Source organism: Anarrhichthys ocellatus, unplaced genomic scaffold (genome assembly GCF_004355925.1).
Source record: "Anarrhichthys ocellatus isolate YVR2014 unplaced genomic scaffold, GSC_Weel_1.0 scaffold30, whole genome shotgun sequence".
In the NCBI taxonomy this organism is placed as follows: domain Eukaryota; kingdom Metazoa; phylum Chordata; class Actinopteri; order Perciformes; family Anarhichadidae; genus Anarrhichthys; species Anarrhichthys ocellatus.
Window position 1 is genome coordinate 4566954 of NW_022280060.1, and position 20540 is coordinate 4587493.

The following is a 20540-nucleotide window of genomic DNA, read 5'->3' on the forward strand; positions in this document are numbered from 1 at the left end:
CATCTCGTTGCATCTGATGGCCTTCATCTGAAGTTGGGGTTAGCACATTAACCTGGATAGTGAAGAAAAATAATTTGTGGATAAATAAAATGAATTTAATACATATAATTTATAAGTAAATATGTCATATTTGATATTCACATAAAACATGAAGAAACATTTCTTAATATGCTGTCAATTATCCATTAACTGTTAATGCAAGAGATATGGATGCTTCACAGGAGAAATTATAGTTTTTGACAAATACATTAATGAACAATTAAAAATCAGCTTACCACTACATTATAGCGTGATCTAAAACATTCAGTCTCACAGCCAGAAGAAATGCGCTGCTCTGAAGTCTGGTGCTGCGGCAGCTGATTCTTCTGCATCTCTTTGCAGAAGGTAGCAGGGTGAACAGTGTGTGGCTTGGGTGGGTTTTGTCTTTAAAGATCCCGAGCTCTTTGCAGGCTCCTCTTCTTACCAATATCACTGATGCTCGGTAGATATGATGTTCTGCGCGGTTTTAATCAGCTGCATAGCGTCCTGTTCTGGGCCGTGCACATGACGTGCCAGTTTGTAATGTTTCCAGTCAGGATGCTTTTCTATCGCTCCTCTGTAAAAGTTAACAAGAATGTGGCACAGGAATCTGCCTTGTTAAGTTTCCTAAAGAAATACAGCCATTTATGAGCTTTCTTCACCAGGATGGAGATTTGTGAGGACCATCAGGCTGCTTGTGATGCTGATTTCTGGGAACTTAAAACCGTTTGCTCCACCTCAGCTCCATTAATATAGACAAGGGTGTGTGTCTTTGCCTCCTTTTTTCAAAAAATCAACAATCAGATGGAGATAGACCTAATTTGAACCGCTTTATATACTGCTGGGTAGTTTAATAAACTGTCACGTTTTGTATGTACAATCATAATCTGAAAAGTAACAAGTAACTAAAGCTGTTAAAGAAATGTAGTGAGGTAAAAAGTTCTATATTTGCCTCTGAACTGTAGTGAACTATAGTGTAGAGTTATAAAGCAGAATATGAAAGATATACTCAAGTGCTTCAAAATTATACTTAAGTACAGCACTTTGATATAGGCCTACTTAGTTTTCACTACTTCCCACAACACATATTGAATTCATCCATCTTAATATACAATCTATGACTTTATATTGTTATGAATGAGTCAGACAATATAAATCTTGTAAAATAGGGATGAATCAGCAAGGCAAGTCCAAACTCCAGCTGAGTGAGTACAGGAGTAAAAACATAAAACGAAACAAATTGGTTTCGTTATTATGTATCAAGTTAGATTATTTAGCTGGTTTATTTTTTATGATTTGATTGCACCAGATGAGACAGCTGTGACTGCAACTTCCGTGCTGTGATTCAATTGGTCCAAAGTTTACCAGAACTCCGCCTTTCTGCCCGTAATGTTCCTGTGCAGCAGCTGAGCCTCACAGAAAGAGAGCTTGTTGTGGGCTGGTCCGGTTCACTGACCAACATTACACTGCAGGTCACCCAAGGACAGAGGAGCGACAGGCTGCCAGCGAGGTCAGTGGCTCATTTAAACAGCTCCGTTTTGTTTTTAAATATACTTCTCAAACACGTGTCGCTAAGCTAACTGGTAAGTTAACTCACGTTAACTAACCTAACGTTTCCTGTTGAGGGGTGAAACAACTACTTAATGCTTACTTTGCTCGTTGACGTCGATGCGTGTATCTGCCCAGAAGTCACGATAAATAAGAAGCAATCGATGCAAAGAGGGTTGTTGTTTGCTGAAGTGACTTTAAACATGTCATAGTTTCTCATCTGGGTTAAAGTTCATCAACCACCAACTGAAACAAATGGCGCGCCCTATTGAGGTGACACAGTGCTGTGTTCAAAAGCAGCTAAAAGGGTTGGAAATCATCCTCTCTGCAGAACTGACAGAGTGTACGTTTGTCACGTAAGAGTGCTGCGGTTAAATCGTGCTTTTTCCTCCACAATGGGCTGACTGGCAATTCATGCAAACACGGAGCATGGTGTCTGAGCCTGGTATATAATTATATTGTTTTAGACAGTGACCCTTTACAGACTGCAATGTCTATTTCTGACCTCCTAGTGTGTGGACATGAGCTGAGAGCACATACTTTATTATTTTTCTTCTCAAGTTGTTTCATTTTAGGGATTTTTAGAGGCCTGAAAAAAAATCCATAGTGTGTAATGGATTTTTTTTCCCCTTCCTTCCTGTAATCATCTTATTGCCCCTTGGAGGGTTTTGACACCTGCTAGGTGAGCTAGGTTCTGCTCTCATTAAATGCTTTTTAACCAATGCAAATTGATGTCACTGATCTGTGTCTACACTATTTTAGATAATGTTTAAATGTATATTCCACTTTTAAGACCCTAGCTCTTCCTGTCTTTGGTTAATTTACTCTTCACTGTTTTTGTCCACATTTAAAATGTCTTTCTTTCTAAATCCGTCAGATCAGGGACTGCTACAGTGTCTTGGATGAGCTGTCGACCTCTTTGACCCACTGGCAAGAAGTGATCTTTCTTCTGTGTCAACTGCAACACTGCCGTCTATTGCAAGTGTCTCAATAGTTTCCTGGAGATGTACCAGCTTGTCCATTTAAAATCAAAGGTCACATAATGTTTCAGCTCCAAAGGGAGCGTGGCAGTTTGTCTCTTTCTCTCAAAAGGGGTTGATGTGTCTCAACATTGTGAGTATGTGACAAACAGTCTTGTAACGCAATAGCAATTCTTCTAAGCGCTTTTGCTGGAGTCACTTGTCAGCGGGATGATTGTTTCCGAAAGTCTCGAACAGCTTAGTTTGTGTTGCGACAGCCGTCCTCATAATATGTGCAATGTCACTGAGAATTATCTCGGGTTCATCTCTCGCTTGATAGCAGGGGGAGAATAGCATCAGACTTTGCTTTGTAATAAAGCCAGTGAAGATGTCATCAACTGCCGCTTGGAAAAAGAAATATGTTGCTCAACCGAGCTGTTGCAACAAAATGCAATTTGCAATCACAGAGAGAGTCTGGAACACCACAGGTCATGAAACATATCAGAGAGCTTTTATTCACCCTGACATCTAAAAGAATCTGTGAAATGATGCGACAGTGGTTCTGTATAAAGGTCACCCATTGTTTGAACTGCTTGTCTTCAGTGTAGAGTTCTGTATATGCGGCTCATCTCTTCCTTCTGTCAGGTGGGTGTGGAATCTAATCTACCTGAGAATTTACATCATGTTGGCAACGCGTTGCATCTGTGCGGCTGCACTCCACACGCTACTGCCGCATGGTCCCCCCCCAGCAATATGATCGGATAGGCCATGTCCTTTCTTTGATTCGTCCGCCCTATACATCAGGTTAACAACCAGTGTTTGGGTAAATGCAGATGGAGTCCACTAATGTCTCCCTGTGCTGTCTGGTGGCACACAAACAGATGCCGTCCACATGGTTGGGAGCACCGGCTATCATGTTTTTTTCCTTTGTCGATTAATGGCGTGTCAGAAAATAATGAAGAGCCACAATGTGTCTTTTTCTTCATTTTTTTTTCAGAACCCAAGGCGACGTCTTCAAGTTGTTTGCCATCAATCTGAAACCCAAAGATATTCGGTTTGCTCCCACATCAGACGGAGAAGCAGCAAATGCTCACGATTTAGAAACTCAAACCAGAGAATGATTGCTAGTTTTTAATCTGAATAATTACAGATTAGGAAAAACAGTTTATTCAATCGACTGATGATTTAATTGACGTTTCCACTCTACTTGAGATGTATAAACAAGTGGAGAGTTCCTCTGGGAAACTGGGACATTTTTCTTATATTTTCTGTCATTTATTTTAATTGAATTACTTAATCCTGAAAATAATCTGCAGGATTCTTAGTTGCAGTCTTAATTTACATACAGTATAACCTAATACAGGCTTTTATCCATACCACCCTCTCCTACAATTTTTCCCCATTTTGTGTAAAGTTCATTATTTTACCCTTTTCTGACCCAATTTAGTGTTAGATTCAGCTTCTATTTAAAGCAATAACTCATTGTATTAATGGAATAGGGTAGCAATATTTCACTTGAGTAATTCTTTCGGCCTAGTTTTCGATTTAAAGCAATATTTTACGAAAGCAGACTTGCAGTATTGCTCAATATTTCACTTAAGGATGTTCACTTGATGTAAATGATATCGAGGTCCATTTTTCCTGCACGCCTTCGTGTGAGCAATCAATCTCCAGCGTCAGTGGCCTGCTGTTTCACAGTTAGCCGTTCGTTATTCATGGCTTCTCTCTTGACTCTCATCCATAGTTTTAAATCAGACTAACTTCTGGAGCCCCAGAACTCTTTCTCATATCATGAATATAAACTCCTTTCATGTTTGTCACAATCGTCACCTTGGGAGACATGTATTGTTTCAGGATACACGTACTAAGAGGTTGAATGTTAAGCTAAATCATAAGGAAAATGCATGTCTCGTGACTCTGTGATGCTGCCGTCAAGACTTCCATGATTTCAGGTTGAAGTTTTCCTTGACGCACAGATGATCACGAAACTGTAGCTTCTTGTTTTACCCCTGATGGCACTAAATGGAGAAGTTTATAACGCACGCATTCTAATTCCCCACCTTGATCTACCAAACATTGGCCGCATTAATCCATATTTTCAAAAGCAAACTTCAACATTTTCCTCAGCCTCTGATGTTAAGACTTTAATGTTTCAAGATGTTGTCTCGCTTTTAAAAATGCAAACATATCGCCATGAAACTAAACTAAAAAAATGTGTCATTATCCATTATTTTTACTTTCAACTTTGACACAGGGTGCTGACTGCATCATTGGCACCATTTTTGTTTTTTTTAAGAGCAGTTTCATCCGCATTGCATCACAATGTTGACAAATGAATTTAACATGGTTGAGTTGCCTTTCTGCCCACATTCTTAAACCCTCTGACAGGACAGCGATTCCATTTCCTGAAGTCATAAGACATATCTTTCTCTTCAAGATAGCCACTTAAACAAAGAATATCAGCGATGTGTTTCATCATGCATACCAAGCGCTCTCTGCTTTTCACACTCCATATTCCATGTCACAGATTGAATCCAGCAGTCACAATGGCAGACAGCGGGAAGACTAATGAGACTGTAGCGGCAGCAACAGGACCAGCTAATGGAGACCAGCAGGTGAGGAGCACCTTGACCCAGAATGACATGCATTACAAAACCCGAGGCATATTATGAACTCATTTGATGCTCAATAAGCCACTGTGGGGAATCGATCATTATCCTGAACTGAAAACTTGAACTGTACAGAAAAAGGGCTTGCATTGCAATTCCCATTGTCTTTTATGTCTCTTCAATCACGGTAATGGCTGTTTTTCTTTGTCCTAGAATGTTGTTTCCCGAGTGAGCCATCTGCCTCTGGTCAGTTCAGCTTGCGAGGTGGTTTCCAGCGCCTACAGCAGCACCAAAGACAGTGTGCCCTTGCTGAAGGGAGTGATGGATGCGGCAGAGAGTGGGGTCCGAACCCTGGGAGCAGCCGCGACCACGGGGTCAAAGCCGCTGTTGGACATTATAGAGCCACAGCGTGAGTTCTGCCATCTGTCCAAAAAAAATATGATGCAATGACGGCGCACTATGACATGAATATTGCAAGCTTGTTGCGCATTAAAGGTGTGAGACTGATGTCAGGCTAGAATACAACAGGAATAGAAATAGGATTGTTCCTGTTCGTTTACTGGAGGTGTCATTTTAAGATCTTACTGTACTGTTGAAGTTAGCAGAGGTTTCTTTTGAGCATGAAAACATTTATTATTATTCCTCTTAAATTATTAGCGAATTTCTGTTGCATTCTTGTTTCAGTTGCTACAGTGAACGAGTACGCCTTGAAAGGACTGGATAAGATGGAAGAGAAGCTGCCTATTCTTCACCAACCAGCAGACAAGGTCAGACATACTTTTTTTTATTTTGGATTTATTAATTATAATGTGTGGCGTTCGGAGTCAGAGAGGTATGTTCATAAAGCCACTGCGATGGTGTCAGTGGCCCCTGAGTGCCCTCTTGTCTATTAGACATTAAGAGCGCTGCTGTCGGAGCCTCACCGACCTCCAGCTGAAGGGCCAGAGTGTCTGAAACCCATTTGGCAAAAATAGTTATATTTCTTTTAGTAACATTGGTACATCAGTTAATAGACATAAACATTGAATAATATTATATGCGAGAATTTTTAAAAAAAATTTACACGTTATTACTTAATCGAAACGGATGTGTTCATTTGCCAGCACCTGAATGTTACCCTTAATCACACTAGGTCATTTTACAGAGTGACATTCCAACTTACACGTCCACGTATCGAGACGCTTCAAACATTGCTGCAGTCGTTAATTAGCCTTCTAAATTTAGGGCGCGGTCACATAAATGCAAAATGAAGATTCAGCTCCCATTCACTTCCACTCCATGTGAACGAAGGGGCAAAAAGACATTCTCTTCCAGTGGCGAAGCAAAGTCGCGTCTTCACATTCGTGTCGAGTTTCATTTTGGTGAACTTTCAGCGTGAATAGGTGACTGTCACTCTCCTGCAGTTGTGACCGTCACAAACACTCAGGGGTGTCCTCATCTTACCCTGTTATCAAATATCAAGAAGGGTGATGTAGAAAATACATAACTTACTCTGCAAGCATGACTCATAATCTGGTCTTTCTTCCTCAGCTGGTGTCGGACACAGTGGGTATGGTGTACCAGTCGGTGGCGGGGGCCAAAGGTGCTGTGATGGGGGCTGTGATGGGCGGTGTGGAGCTGACCCGGGCAGCGGTCAGCGGAGGTATCCTCACCGCCATGGGCACCAGGGTGGGCCAGATGGTCAGCAGTGGGATGGGCCTGGCCCTGAGCCGATCCGAGGACTGGGTTGACCATAACCTGCCACTCACTGAGAAGGAGCTGGGTCAGTAGCTCTATTACTTGTGGAGAGCGTAATCAGTCGATTAAAAATAAATAAAAACCATGGGAGGAGATAAACCCAACGCTGAAGTACAGACAGTTGGATCAAATGAAGCAGAAACAAGGCTGCAGTTGGAATTAGTTAATTAGGGGACAACCAGCAGCCAATTTATTTCTATCACAGATGATTGTAAATACAAACAAACAAATTTAGTGCATTAAGACTCAGTCAGTAAGCATTCTATTTTTCATCCAAGTGCTTCATAAATTACGTGGACACATTTGGATCACAGAATATATCTTTTAATATATTTCATGAAAGCAAAAGCAATTTACTTTCTCATTCCTTAAAAATGCCAGTCAAGATCTACTACACCGCCTTTATGTCTTATCTGGCCCTTTTTTTTTTGTTCTTTTTACATTTGCACTTGGAATCAAAAGATACATTAGATAAACTAGTTCCGCATTGGCATATGAAAAAGTACATCTCCTTTCAGTTATCCATCATTAATGCTTCAATTTTGCTTTAAAGTGGAACATTTTAAAGTTTAAGGTCAGCGATTAGCCTTTACATCCCTGACATGACTCCCAAGTTTAATTTCATACATTATGAATTGTAGCTGGCATTACTGCCATTCACTGAAACTTCATTTAGTCCATAATGAATATGTGCCGGCATTTGCACTATTTGCCATTTACTATGAGTGTCAGTAGCTGACACCTTGTCCTTGCTTCACTGATCTATAGATCAAACGGCAAATTTGATGAGACTGTCCAAAATAATTATCACTATAGAGACCAGGTGATGCAGCAGGATTTGGGGGGGTGGTTGTGATAAAAGTGTTAAATTCTCCTACTGTGACTGGATCTGACACACATGAATGGTTGATGCTATTCATAGAGAGGGAGGCAGGACATTCCAGTGAACTTCCCCTCTGTTAGCTTGGCCCATCAAGCCCCTACAATTTCCAACACTCACAGCTTTGACACCTGCTACTGTGATGTCATGACAACCTGCCATACTCCAACATAGCGGCAATACTCGAGAGGCAACTGCTATCAGCGGCAGCGGCAAAGTACCCGTAATGGCACCAGTGCTCTGGGGATTTTTGGATTTGTTCAGTGGTTACTGTGGCTTTTAACAGAGGCACAGCGAGACAGTCTTTCTGCATATCACTTAGCTCCCACAGACGGATGGTTGGGGGGGGGGGGGTTAGGTGGCTCTCGAGTCTTTTGGTCTCTCTTGAGCAGATGCGCTCTAACACGGTCAGAGTCAAGTAGGCCAACTCGGAACAGATGCACCAGTTGGCACAGTGGGAAGGAGCCCAATGTGCCTCCATCCATTACTCAAAACATGTCCGTCAGCGATATTGCTGTAAGCAAGGCGACATATTGCGATTACTCAATCGAATTCTAGGACAAACTGTCATAGTATAAAGATCACAATACACCATATGTGTAAAATTGGAGTAAAAAAAGTTCTATAATCATGACTTTGTGCTCACACCTAAATATTTAATGTCATTTTTATACATAAAACATCTCTTCTGAATAGATATTAGGTTAATACTATTCTATCTCAGCTGCTGTGGCTGAACCCGCCAGCAGTGAGGTGACTACCCCATCGAGCCCCAGCTACTTTGTCCGCTTGGGGAAACTCTCCGCCAAAGTCCAGGAGCGAGCCCTACAGCAGTCCCTGGTCCGCGCTGGCCATGCCAGGGATGCCACCTACACGACAGTGGCTCAGATCACCAGTACTCTGGACCTGCTGGAGATCGCCCGTACCAGTCTGGGTACCGCCAGTAACCAGATGGGAGGAGCCCCGGAGCAGCTGCTGCAGCGCTGGACAGAGTGGAAGCAGAAGCAGGCTGGAGCGGGACAGACTGAGTCAGAGCCAGATGGGACCAGAGATGAGGCTGAGGTCAGGGCTGAGGCATTTGGGGAATTGACTTGATGGTTTCTAACCAGATTATATTTGCATCTGACAGCATTTAGAGTGTATACTTTACTGTACATAGAAAGCATGTATACTCTAAAGTCCCTTAGAGTACCACTTGAACAAATGAAAGAAATCTAAGAGCATGACAGTGATAAGAACAAATCAATAAAGTTAGCAATAAATCAGACTGTATTTTAGTGGATGACATGTCACAGCTTAATTATTTAATATGCAAATCATTTATCTATTTTTATTTCCCCTTACCGTTCACAGCAGCTGGAATGGCGTGTCCTCTCCATGGTGCACGGTCTGAGTGACCAGCTGAGGTCAGCATGCTCCAATGTGGTGTCAAGTGCTCAGGGTCTGCCAGGTGCAGTCCAGGACCAGCTCACCAGCGCAAGACGATCAGCTGAGGAATTGCACTCCTCTCTGGGGACCACCAGCACCATCACGCCCCTCCTTCTGGAGCGGAGCCGCCACCACCTGAAACAAGTAATAATTGCAACTCGGTGTCTTTACCGCAGCGTTTTGTTTTTGCTGCATCAGCTTAGCTAAATATAGTGTAGCGCTTGAAGTTTAAATGTCGTTTTGTTTTCAGTGCCATCACTTCTCAGTTAGTCCTTCCATTACTTTTATGATGCTGCTTGAGTAATAAACAGTCTTATTGAACAGGAATTAAACAGGAAACTCTTGCATACTTCACATAAACAAACATCCACCAGGGGTGTCTGCTCATTCATATGCATTTATGAAACTAGGACAGTCAAGCTTATGTTGTATTTAGTTATGTACACACAACCTCAGTATTTCCTACCCACAATAAGCTTAGCATATTTATAAGGTAATGTTGTTTTGATTAGGGTTAGGTAATATTGAAAGTGATACTCTTATGTGCTTGTTCCCAGGTTCAACAGTCTCTGGACGGTGTCATGGAGTATCTGCTGAACAACACACCACTCAACTGGCTGGTGGGACCTTTTGCTCCTCAGGTCGTTGAGAGGACGGAGGGAGATGTGGCGATGGAGCAGAGCGGACCACACAACTAGCCTTGCAAGAATTCGTTGTTTCTCCACGAGGGTGACAGAAGACTGGTGTATTACTGTAGATGGACTGTTTGCAAAAAAAAAAAAAAAATATATTATATATATATATATATATATCTGCTGGCTCTAATGATCAATTTTTTTTTTCATGATGCACAACATTTTCAAAAGTTAATGACACTACATTTGTGATGTAGAGGTTGATGACTAAAAGCTCTGAAGTGGCCATAGAGAATTTAAACATCTGTGCACTTTATTATATATCCTAAAAGATAAGTATTTTTACATTTGTTGAAGATCAATCTATACATGAGCCCAAGACTTTTGTTAGTGCCTAAAAATAAGTCCAAGCGTTCCTAGAACTAAGCCAATGAACTGAATTTCCCTTTGTGTGGATAAAACAGCCAGAAGCATTAATCAGATGTAGAGGTAACAGTGTATTCATTTGGCTTTAGATTTGCAGATTTAAATGCAGTATTTTGTGTGGTTTCTGGAAGCAGCTAATAAACTGTCAATGAGCTTGATATGTCCATACAATTATTATTTTTTGACAGCACAGTATTAATGTATCGGTACTGAATACATTCATTAAAGTGTTTATTACTGAGTGGTTTCGTTGTTTTTGGTGGGGGTGGAGGACTTTGCTATGCTTGTCCCCGACTGACTGAAGGCTGAATCGATGCTGCGGGTGACGTCATGGTCGTTGTTTCGAATGTCGGGAGCTAGCGCTGGGTAAGAGGCCGCGCGCTCTGCTGGGGGGGACACAACTTGTACAAATCTGAAGCCCAAGGTCGTCGGCAGCCCTCGGTACCTCGAATTCCAGGTACCGGTCTTCATTTTTAGACCCGCTACGAGAGACGCTGTGCGTAACCGATTGAAAACCAAGCTAGGACGTTGTCGGGAAGCGCACTGTGTTTCGAGGGGCTGCCCGATTAATGCTAGCAGGGTAGCTAACGTTAGCCTGCTAACACTAGCGTTTATTCGATTTAAAACAAAGATTCGTGTACAGTCTGTCGCTAAGGACGCTGTACTTTTTCATGGTCTTGATTTTCATCGCGATCGGAGGCCACCGGGTGAGTTGTGTCCTTCTCTTTGTGGTAGTATCCAGTCAGACAGACAAAGCTGTTTGCTAATGTTAGTGTTTGCTTTGAGCTATGCGAGCATAGGACACCAATTGTTTTCTGCTGCGGGCAAAACTCAAAACGGGGGGGGGACAGTCAGCTGGAAGTTGTTTAGCTACACCTGGAAGCAACGTAGCGTCAACGTTCGCCAGGTCATCGCTGAACGTGAAGGGTTCATTGTTAGTGTAGACATGTCTTCTAGCTTTTGTTTATTTTTGTTAACTTTTGTCCCGATCAGAACATCTTTCAGAAGACAGCATAAACCAGCTGAGCTGGCTTGTGTATTTCGCAGACCGTAACTTGCCTCTTACACTGAAACTCAGCACGTCTCTTTGTGCCCTTTGTTTTCATTCATACGCACAGCTCTCCACCTAGTTTGTGTGACAATTCCATAGTGTGCTACTTTTCACAACTCACTGGCGTGTTGCCCTATTGTTGCAGGAGCAGCTGTGCATTAACCGCTAGGTTGTGTAGTCTGTTCTGTATGTATCTGCTCCTGTTTTTCCATTATGTGTGCGATTGATTTGGTCTTTCATTTAGAAACATCATTTATTCTAAAGTCTCGGTTAAGTGTGGGAAAAAGTCCTGTTCTTCTTCAGTGGCAGTTTTTCACTGTGTTGGAGGTAATTTTGGTTGATTAAGGTATGAACCTGTTTGACAGACCTTCATTAAAGCTACATTTAGTAAGTCATTACCCACAAATTAACTCGCATGTTAACCAACTCCACTCTCATGCTCCAGTGCCAGTCTCCAAACTCTTTTAGCTTTAAAAAAAAAAAGCAATCTGAATAACCATGTAATCAACGAGATAAATGTAATTAAATCTAATCCTTTTGACTAACTTCTGTAACCCCCATTTTCAGGAATATCCCCTCCCATCCCCCTTACCCCCTCTGTCAGAGCATGGCTCAGGAGACCAATCAGACACAGGTGCCAATGCTTTGCACTATGGGATGCGGTTTCTATGGTAACCCCCGCAACACCGGCATGTGCTCGGTCTGCTACAAGGAACACCTGCAGAGGCAACAGGGAGGGGGGCGATCCAGCCCCCCGGGCGAGAAAGGTACGGCGATGGGAGAGACGTGTAACCAGTTTGGTGCGAGATACGGGTCTGTTAGGTGGGGAAGAACAGGGGGGGTCACTCATAAACTGTACAGTCATGGGGGGGGGGCACTTGGGTCTGCTAAAAGGGGTTGGAGAACAGGTAGCAGTAGCTGCCTTCACTGTGGCATCAGAAAGCAAGAGTGACATCAAACCACATCGATGACTGGCATATGTTGGGATACTTTGAAACAGATAGAAAGTCCTTCATGTTCAGGGCCAAAACAACAGGCTTTGTGTTGTTGATGCTATCAGACTGTTCTGTCCCCACACAGCTGTTACATCACCAGCAGGTTCGCCGGGGTCGGCTGGTGTGGCTGTGGAGAGCACGACCTCAGAGCCCGGCACAGAGGTGGCCGGAATCCCACCCGAGGAGCAAACGGCCAGGTATGTTGACGGATGGGAAGGAGTCCTCAAACGATCAGTCGTTGGGAATTAGTGGTGATTTAAATCTCATTAAACCCAAGTATAATTAAGAACACAACGTACTGTGTTCACTGTGAAGAAGCAGATTAGACAAGGTGAGTAATCATATGAACGTAATTGGGAAACGTTGGGCTCTGAACTTGTACATGGTGTTTGTCATTCTAGTGGACATTTGATTATATTGTTAAAATGCCTGTTTTAATTGACAAAATAGACGAGAAGATCAGTTTATCACTAGCTCCAGCACAATGTATTCTAATGTGTTCTCATTAGTCGCTTCAATTAGTCAACAGCTCGCCTCTGCAGAAATCAGAGATGGTAAACGATATTTATATTCACATCTTACTGTTCAAGATACAATCTTCTCTGGCCATTCAGACATTTTTATCTTCGCCTGAGGACTTTTGGTATTTGCTTGTCAATACTACATTTTCAGCCTTTTTTAATCTGACAAATGTGTGCTCTCAACCGAGCCTAATGCCCGGTCAGCGCTGACTGTGGTTCTGTTTGTTTCATAGCATTCATAGGTGGCGTTATGTTTGTGATAAACTGAACATTGTTATTCGGTGCTTTGTCACTCGGTGGCGTTTTCTTGGTGACTGCGTATCTCTGCTTTGCATTTTCATTCAGTCTGCACACAATAACAGTAATCCAATAGTAATTATAGGAGGTAGGCTTAGTTGTTTTTAAAAGAAAACAAAAACTACAGGTTCTTTATCTGTGACATTACACACATAATCTTTCTCTGTAAGCACCGTACCTGCGTAGAATGTTTTTATTTCTTTATTGTGGATGGCTAGTCATTGGGTACTGACCAGTGCTTTCTCTGTGTTGATGTTTTGAGTCTTGTGATATTTTTTATTCTAATAGTTAATAACAAAAGCCGAATGAACCATGTCTTGTTTAAAGTTGACGCTGAAAGAAAGAAGCTCAAGAGTGATGTTCTGTGTTTTATAAACGTGCCCGAGGGCCTGTTCCTAAAACTGCTGCACAACGCTGAATAATTGTTGCAGGCCTTGCTTATTTTTTTTTTTTTGGAATTAAGCATTTTGTAAGGGCTGTGGTGTGCTTTTAGTTATGCCAATAAATCATTTGTGAATCTTGCAATATATCTTGCGATAAGTGACAACAAAAGTATTTGAAGATGATGATGTCATGAGAGGCTGTTTTAATAGTTAAAAAAAAACACGCTTGTGTTGGATTTTTGTTATAGATGTAACTAGGACAACAGACCAGGGTAGATCTTAGAGGAATAGAATCAGATCAGATGGCTGATGAGAGGATTTAATAATGTATCAGTAACTGTACTGTACATCTGTACATTTCTGTGTGTCCTGGAAAGCACAGATTACCCCACATTATAACGAACCCGGTTATCAGAGAAGTCCAAACAGCCATTTCTTCCCAGTGTGATGACATTTTTGGAATTATCAGAAGGGATTTGCGCCTGATCTGTCTGCATAATATTATTATGGATTGTGCTGTGTACTGTAGATATATATATGCACACTGTACCGCTTTCTGTTTGTAGCTGCTTGTGTCTTGTCAAGTTGATAGCTCTTCAAAAGGCATTTCTCAAAGTAGCTGACAGAGAAAGTGCTGAAACAGATCCAAGTAGGTTGTAGTCAGTCACCAAACGAAATGATGGGATAATGTATGCAGCCCCAAAAAAAAGATGCAAAATTGTTTCTGTGGTTGGAAAAAAAACCTACTTAATTGTTTGGATTGTGTTCACTCCATTTTCACATAGATGGTTTGTAAGTCATTCAGGATGGCAACAGGAGCATCAAGGTTGTCTGTGAAGTAAAGATGTTATCATTCACAAAATATACTCAAATCTTTCAGCCATATAGTTACTACAAAATGAAGTAGAAAATACTTCCTGTATTGGTTTAACTGTATTTGTTTGTGTGTTGTCGTGACGCCAGGCCCAGCTCCCCCAGCCCAGTAACTCAACAGATGACCGCTATGAGCATCTCCCAGGACTCGGGAGCTGTAGACTCCGATCGAGCGGAGGCTGAGGAGGGAGAGGAAGAGGGGACTTCCAACAGCTCAGGTACACATCAAAGGAATCGGTGGTCCTTTTTCCATTATCAGTCCCTACCCACTGTTCGCATAACGTGAGTCACACTCGCAGCTGTCGAGGGCGCTACTTATTAACGGTATGAATAAACATTTAAATCGTGGGATGCACTGGCCGCCCTTTACCATGAAGATCTACTAATCTATAGAAACAAACACTCTGAGGATTGTATGTTTCCTCCATACTCTAATTCCACCTTTTTTTTATCATAAAATTATATTTTATGATGAATGTCAGATGAAACTTCAAATTGTGTGATTTTTCCTTTTTCCAATTTTCAGCATGGTTGTTTCTGGGGTAATGGGAGTTTTCAGCTCTGCACATGTGCAGAGGATGGAGGGTTTTATTGTCACGCTGGCTGGTTTGGGACGGCCCTTAGTATCGCAAACCCATCATCCAAATGTCTAGATGGGGAGAGAGTGAATGCAGCGATGCTTTAGTGGCCGTAATTGTCTCTGAAAGAGAAACAAAGAATAAATATAAAGCTGTTTTATACCGTATCAGTCATACTAGATAGCGGTAACTCTTTTTTTTTGTATATCTTGTGAATATACATGTTTTATTTTAACATGTAGTTATCCTTGTATAGAAGCATATACGTGAACAAACAATGGATTGTTTTGTCACCATTGTGTGTTTTTTTTTTTTTTTTATCAGAACCAGTGGAGGAAGCAGCGCAGGCTTTGTCTGATAACGACCAAACTCCAGATAAAAACAAGAAAAAGAACCGCTGCTTTTCTTGCCGGAAGAAAGTGGGCCTTACTGGTAAGGAAGAGAGGAGCTTTTGTTTTTGACTGAGAGTCATCTCACCTCTGACGCAATAGATAACAGTTGGGGAGTTTTTGGGATATCCGCCACGTCTTATCTGAGCTTAAACTTAGAGCTAAGCTTTGACTTAGGCATAGTTATTTAGTCGTGTTTCTTCTACCTAAGAAAGCATCTCTAAAATTGAAAAACCTACCTAACATCGAACTCCCAGTCCATGGTTTGTGTGATGTTTTTCTTTCTCCACAACCAAAACGCTTTGCACAGAGAACAACATTCTGCAGGTCAGTGGTGCATTTCACAGTGTACTGCTGGCCTCCACGGTTTGATTACCTCAAAGGAGGCTCCAGTCCTATTTAATCTTTGTAATATTTGTATTTTTATGCCTAATCCCTCACCCAACAAATGTAGAAAGTGGGCAAAATGCAACCTGGTATCAGCATGAACTCTCATGGTCTGGTCAAATACTTAGCGGAGTAGCCGGCCTTTATTCATGTCCTGTTTTGATCCGTGTTGAAGAGGCTTTTTGTTGTAAAATATATTAAAGTAATGTAAAATATGCTCATTTAAAGAGCAAATACACTCCGCCTGTGGTTCTGGGTGTTGAGCAACAGATATGAACCTTTCCACCCGGAGCGGTCAGTGCAGTAAAACTCGTCCTCTCTACAACAATTAGTGTGCAAAGTAAGTTATTTCCGTGTGTGATGATGTGTAGACCACGCTTGTATGTTGACTGACCGTGTTTGCTTCTCTCCACTGAAGGCTTTGACTGTCGCTGCGGGAACCTGTTCTGTGCCATTCACCGTTACTCTGACAAACACGACTGTCCCTACGATTACCGGAGTGCAGCTGCTGCCCGCATACGCAAGGAGAACCCCATCGTGGTGGCTGAGAAAATACAGAAGTTATGAGGACTGAGCGCAAACAGAAAAAAAGTCTCTGACTTTGTGAATCTGAACAATGGCGACTTGGATGAAAAACACCTGATATCATGGCTTCATTTGTTCATGGCAGACTAAGCCGGGGCGGGGCGGTGAGGTTGCAGCCATGACGCTTCCCTTACCGGCCTCTCCCTCTCTCTCTCTCCACTATTGACTGCGGATGAATCTGAGCGCTTCTGTGTGTGTGTGTGTGTGTATGTGTGTGTTTGTATGAAAGTCAGTGTGTGCACATTTACTTGAGAGTCGGGGAGAGTGCCGTAGGGGCCTGGTGGACGTTAGTGTTGCTGTGGGGAGGGAAGGCATTTGATTTTTAGCCCTTTTTTGTTTCTCATCTTGGGGGGATCGTGTGGTTTTATTTTTATACAATCCCTGTAAGGCAGTTGAAATGAGATGGGGGTAAGCTGAGGAATGTGTCACAGCCTGATTAATGGCACAGAGGTCAATTAAGAAGTAAAAAAAAAAACGAACTCGGAGATTTCATCTATCAGCAAGACCTTTTAAGGGCTTTGGAATATATGTATATATATATATATATATATATATATGTGTGTGTGTGTATATATAGATATATATTCTCCCCCACCCCAGACTGAAAATGATGTCAACTTATTGTCAAATTGGCATACTTTTTTTTTTTTCCCCTCCCCCATCCTCTTACCTTTTCTCTATGGGTCATCATACGTTGAACTCCCAAGTCTTAGCATTTTCCAGAAACGTTTCTCTTTGATATATTGACTTATCATACTGATATTGGGTGCATGAACAGTTGTTGGAGGGGGGAGGGCAAGGATCGGGGAAACTGAGAACCTTGACTTAACGGAGTGATTGAATTCTGTTTCTTTTCTCCTTTTTTTTTTTTCCTGTTTTAATGAGCGTATGACATCAGAAGATCTATATTAATATATTGTAGTTAGCTTGAATTGTGTGATTGCATTCTATTTATTTTTTATCGTTTGGTTGGTCTGTGCTGGAGGATTGGCAGCATGTGTCAGCAAATCGTTAAGATTTGCACTTAACCATTTCATTCATATTTAAGTAATTCCATCTTGATTATATAACCATTGAATAAAAAATACACAAGCTTTGACATGATGGAGTAGAGTCCAGTTAAGCCGTTACAGTCACAATCGTGCAGTAAAAATCTCCATAGTTCTGGAATTTTGGAAACAAAGCACAACAAATTGTGTCGACTGCAGAGCACCAGATCCTGTGCCACACCTACTCAGTTTTGTTCAGCATCCGGGTCATTTGCCGTTTTTATTTTATCTGTACAGCAGGCTCGCTGAAGAAGTTGCCTGATCGATGAGACGTTCCGTTTAAGCGAGGCCATGTTCCCCCTTTTCCGTTCCATGAGGGGGAAGCTCCTTGTTTCTCTAACCACCAGCAGACCACTGACACATGCTGAATGAAAACTGACCTGGGTTCGCGGTGACTCTACGCGCTGACGACTCCACCTTCCGCTCAGCTAAATGAAGCGCAATGCTAAGGAGTCGCGTGCTGTGCTTTTTTTGCAATGTGCTCGGATTCAGACGAGTCCAGCGAGCTTCCTCTAGGATGATCAAACTTACCTGCATGTGTGCAGTCAAACATACCAGTTACTGTTTCGTAACCGGCTGCACAGTTTTGAAATGAAGCTGGAATGTTTATTATAGAAAGCCACACAGCAGTAGCACAATGCATGGCTGGAACCGTAAGGTCAAGTTAACAGGGCTCTACCGTTTTGTTTTGTTTTTCTCCATATGTAAATACCATATGGCTCCTATTCATATAGTATAATCTTAATGTAGATTTCTGCCAGGTAATAAAGGTGGGGCACTAAGGTGAAGAATAGTACTATGTGTAGAAAAGTGCTATTCATAATTATCCCCCCAAAATGCTACGAATGGCACTGATCTTTTTTTCCCCATTTTATTTACACGTTATTTATCACATCATCTGCCCGATGTAATGTCCCAAAGTATATTCAGTATCTGGCTCCACCATGCGTCTCTTCTACGGGCCACGTGGCTTCTATTCTGCAATACCAGTGGGATTGTTATCGAGCCACGTAAGCTTTATTAACTGCGCTGAATCACACATTAGCCCAGCACATGCTTTTTATCCTGTTTACTGAATTCTATTCATAGCACAGAGATAATAAGTTAAAAAGGCCCCTCGTGAGATGCAGAGAAGCACTTGAGGTTTCATCTTTTCATTATCAAAAAGCTTTCTCTCTGTGAATGATGCTTCATCATTAAGTATTAATGAAAGAGCTGTGGAAAAGTTTCAAGGAATTTGCAGAGTATGTATTTTTCAAAATAAGCCAATGCGGGATGTATTGGGCGTGAATGACTTCTCCTTGTATGCACAGAATATCATGTTGGACCTGGTTGAGTTTAGTTCTGGCTCCTTTTTATTGGATCATAATTCCCGTTTTAAGTCCTAGTGCGGCTGATGGACGTATAAATGACTTCGTGACTTTGGCGTGCCAACACCCGGAGTGTTTACCCAGGATGAGCTGGTCATCTAAAGCCCCAGACTGGTTTTATTACCACTGGTGGAAACTTGAAACTCTAAATATTCTGATATTCAGAGGGAAGTTGTGGTTGAAACTCTGTAGTTTGATGTTCCCTAAGGTGCATCTATTTATATTCCGACTATTCAAGCTTGCCTGCTGCGTTGATGACCTTTACAAAATATTGTCACCTACAAAATGCTCAGTTTTCCTTTACAGATTGAAAGTCCTTTCAGAGTAAAAGTACTTTGCTTGGGATGATTGTTCAGCTGTGTACATTGTGAGGATTTCACGGTTTACACTTGTTTTCTATTGACTGCTCATATCGAACCCCCCCCCCCCCCTACACACCCCTTTATTTTCTTGGGCAGTTTGAATGTAAACCACCATAATTCACATAATCAGCTGTAATGTCATTTATCATGTATTTGGGTGGAGGCCCAATTTTTCTTACATGTGATTTCGGACAGTTGGATCAGCGACTATTTGTGATGACGGACTTGGCACCAGCAATATAGGGCAACCATACCTAAAGAATCTCGATATTATCAGTACATGTATACATTGCTCTTCCCTCTGTTCCGTTGCTTCGATAGAGTTTTGATGTCTTCAATCCCGTCTTTAGCACAACCTTTCATAATCGATGTCTTCATCGTGCGAGGGTTTTGATTGATAATAATGATAAACCTGTCAGCTGAGACGAGTCCGGTTGAAATTCAGTTGCACTGCAGAAGAAAAGACAAATGACGGCGACTCGATTCAATCTTGTCTTTTCAAGATGAGCTTGAGGGACATCAAATGAAATCTACAATGTTCACAGAGCTGTACTTCTTGTTCCTTGGCACTCCAGTCCCCCAGAAACACCACCAGATATCTTTTTATTTTGTTTTCTTTGAAGATTTAGGATTGTATGATGTGTAAGAGTAAGTATAAAACAATAAATTCACAAAGTTTATTTTAAATTACACTTGTCTTTTGTATTTCTTTATTTTAATGTACAAAGGTTTCCCTAAAAGTTCTATAAATGCAATTTATATATGTAGTGGTATAAACTTTAACAAAATCATTCCTGACTTCCTTGCTGCTCCAGTACATGCACAGGCTGTGGCCCCAATGCATTGTACTTGTATATTGTTTTCAAATACAAAGCAAAAACTAAAGGGCACAAATGGTACAAGAGCAGCTAATGTTCAGCTCTGATGCATGCTGTAAGAGGAGTTGCCTCAAAGCGATTTAACTCTACTGAATGAACACTTGTGATTTCTTGACATCACAAGATCAGAAAACAACAGATTAATTTGACTAATTTCATATTTTTTACACTTATTAAACATGCCAATAGCTTGTCCTTCACCACACAAGACCTAGAAAGTGATTGAATGCGGTGTGCAAGAGTAGGAAAAATAAGATATGGGGTTTGCAATTTTAAATACTGTGGGCACTAAATATTCAATTTGTGGTGGGGTGGATGTAGACATCCCCAAGACATAACTCAGAACCTGGGCAAAAAAAACACCAATTTGTGGTAAGATCTGGAGAGATGTGAGACCTGGAACACACGGTTATAGTAATACTAATGTTTCAACATAAAGTATGTCTTCACCTTATAATCAGTGTAACTAAATACTGATGATGATTAACCTGAGATTAAGTCTAATCAGGCAGAATAACAGAAAACCCTGTGTTGGAGTGTGCAGGGCCTGTAACAGGATGACCTATTTCTTATGACCATGGG

At 41.6% G+C, this 20540-nt stretch overlaps 2 protein-coding genes across 7 annotated transcripts; both read left to right on the plus strand.

The window, feature by feature from the left end:
• The first annotated feature begins 1417 nt into the window (after positions 1–1417).
• Positions 1418–9979, plus strand: plin3 (perilipin 3). 4 transcript variants are annotated; one of them, XM_031863938.1, is made up of 9 exons: positions 1418–1528; positions 2444–2544; positions 5053–5140; positions 5348–5543; positions 5819–5901; positions 6665–6896; positions 8476–8813; positions 9105–9323; positions 9737–9979. In XM_031863938.1, exons 3-9 carry the CDS (start codon positions 5072–5074, stop codon positions 9875–9877), a joined length of 1278 nt encoding a protein of 425 aa, XP_031719798.1. In that variant the 5' UTR covers positions 1418–1528; positions 2444–2544; positions 5053–5071; the 3' UTR covers positions 9878–9979. The 4 variants fall into 4 exon arrangements, with proteins under 4 accessions (XP_031719798.1, XP_031719796.1, XP_031719797.1 ...); XM_031863936.1 differs by having other exon boundaries at positions 2444–5140; XM_031863937.1 differs by lacking the exon at positions 2444–2544 and having other exon boundaries at positions 1419–1528.
• Positions 9971–19659, plus strand: LOC116392469 (AN1-type zinc finger protein 5). 3 transcript variants are annotated; one of them, XM_031863940.1, is made up of 6 exons: positions 9971–10697; positions 11859–12058; positions 12372–12483; positions 14451–14578; positions 15263–15370; positions 16133–19659. In XM_031863940.1, the coding sequence occupies exons 2-6, from the start codon at positions 11899–11901 to the stop codon at positions 16279–16281; spliced, it is 657 nt and encodes a 218-aa protein (XP_031719800.1). In that variant the 5' UTR covers positions 9971–10697; positions 11859–11898; the 3' UTR covers positions 16282–19659. The 3 variants fall into 3 exon arrangements, with proteins under 3 accessions (XP_031719800.1, XP_031719799.1, XP_031719801.1); XM_031863939.1 differs by having other exon boundaries at positions 9971–10606; XM_031863941.1 differs by lacking the exon at positions 9971–10697 and adding an exon at positions 10717–10947.
• Positions 19660–20540: the final 881 nt, after the last annotated feature.

Coding starts and splice junctions, on each gene's coding strand:
- plin3 (XM_031863936.1), top strand. CDS start 4,991: ATGTGTTTCATCATGCATACCAAGCGCTCTCTGCTTTTCACACTCCAT. Junction 5,544..5,818: donor GGACATTATAGAGCCACAGC/GTGAGTTCTGCC, acceptor TTCTTGTTTCAG/TTGCTACAGTGAACGAGTAC. Junction 8,814..9,104: donor GGACCAGAGATGAGGCTGAG/GTCAGGGCTGAG, acceptor TACCGTTCACAG/CAGCTGGAATGGCGTGTCCT.
- LOC116392469 (XM_031863939.1), top strand. CDS start 10,554: ATGCTGCGGGTGACGTCATGGTCGTTGTTTCGAATGTCGGGAGCTAGC. Junction 12,059..12,371: donor CAGCCCCCCGGGCGAGAAAG/GTACGGCGATGG, acceptor GTCCCCACACAG/CTGTTACATCACCAGCAGGT. Junction 15,371..16,132: donor GAAGAAAGTGGGCCTTACTG/GTAAGGAAGAGA, acceptor TCTCCACTGAAG/GCTTTGACTGTCGCTGCGGG.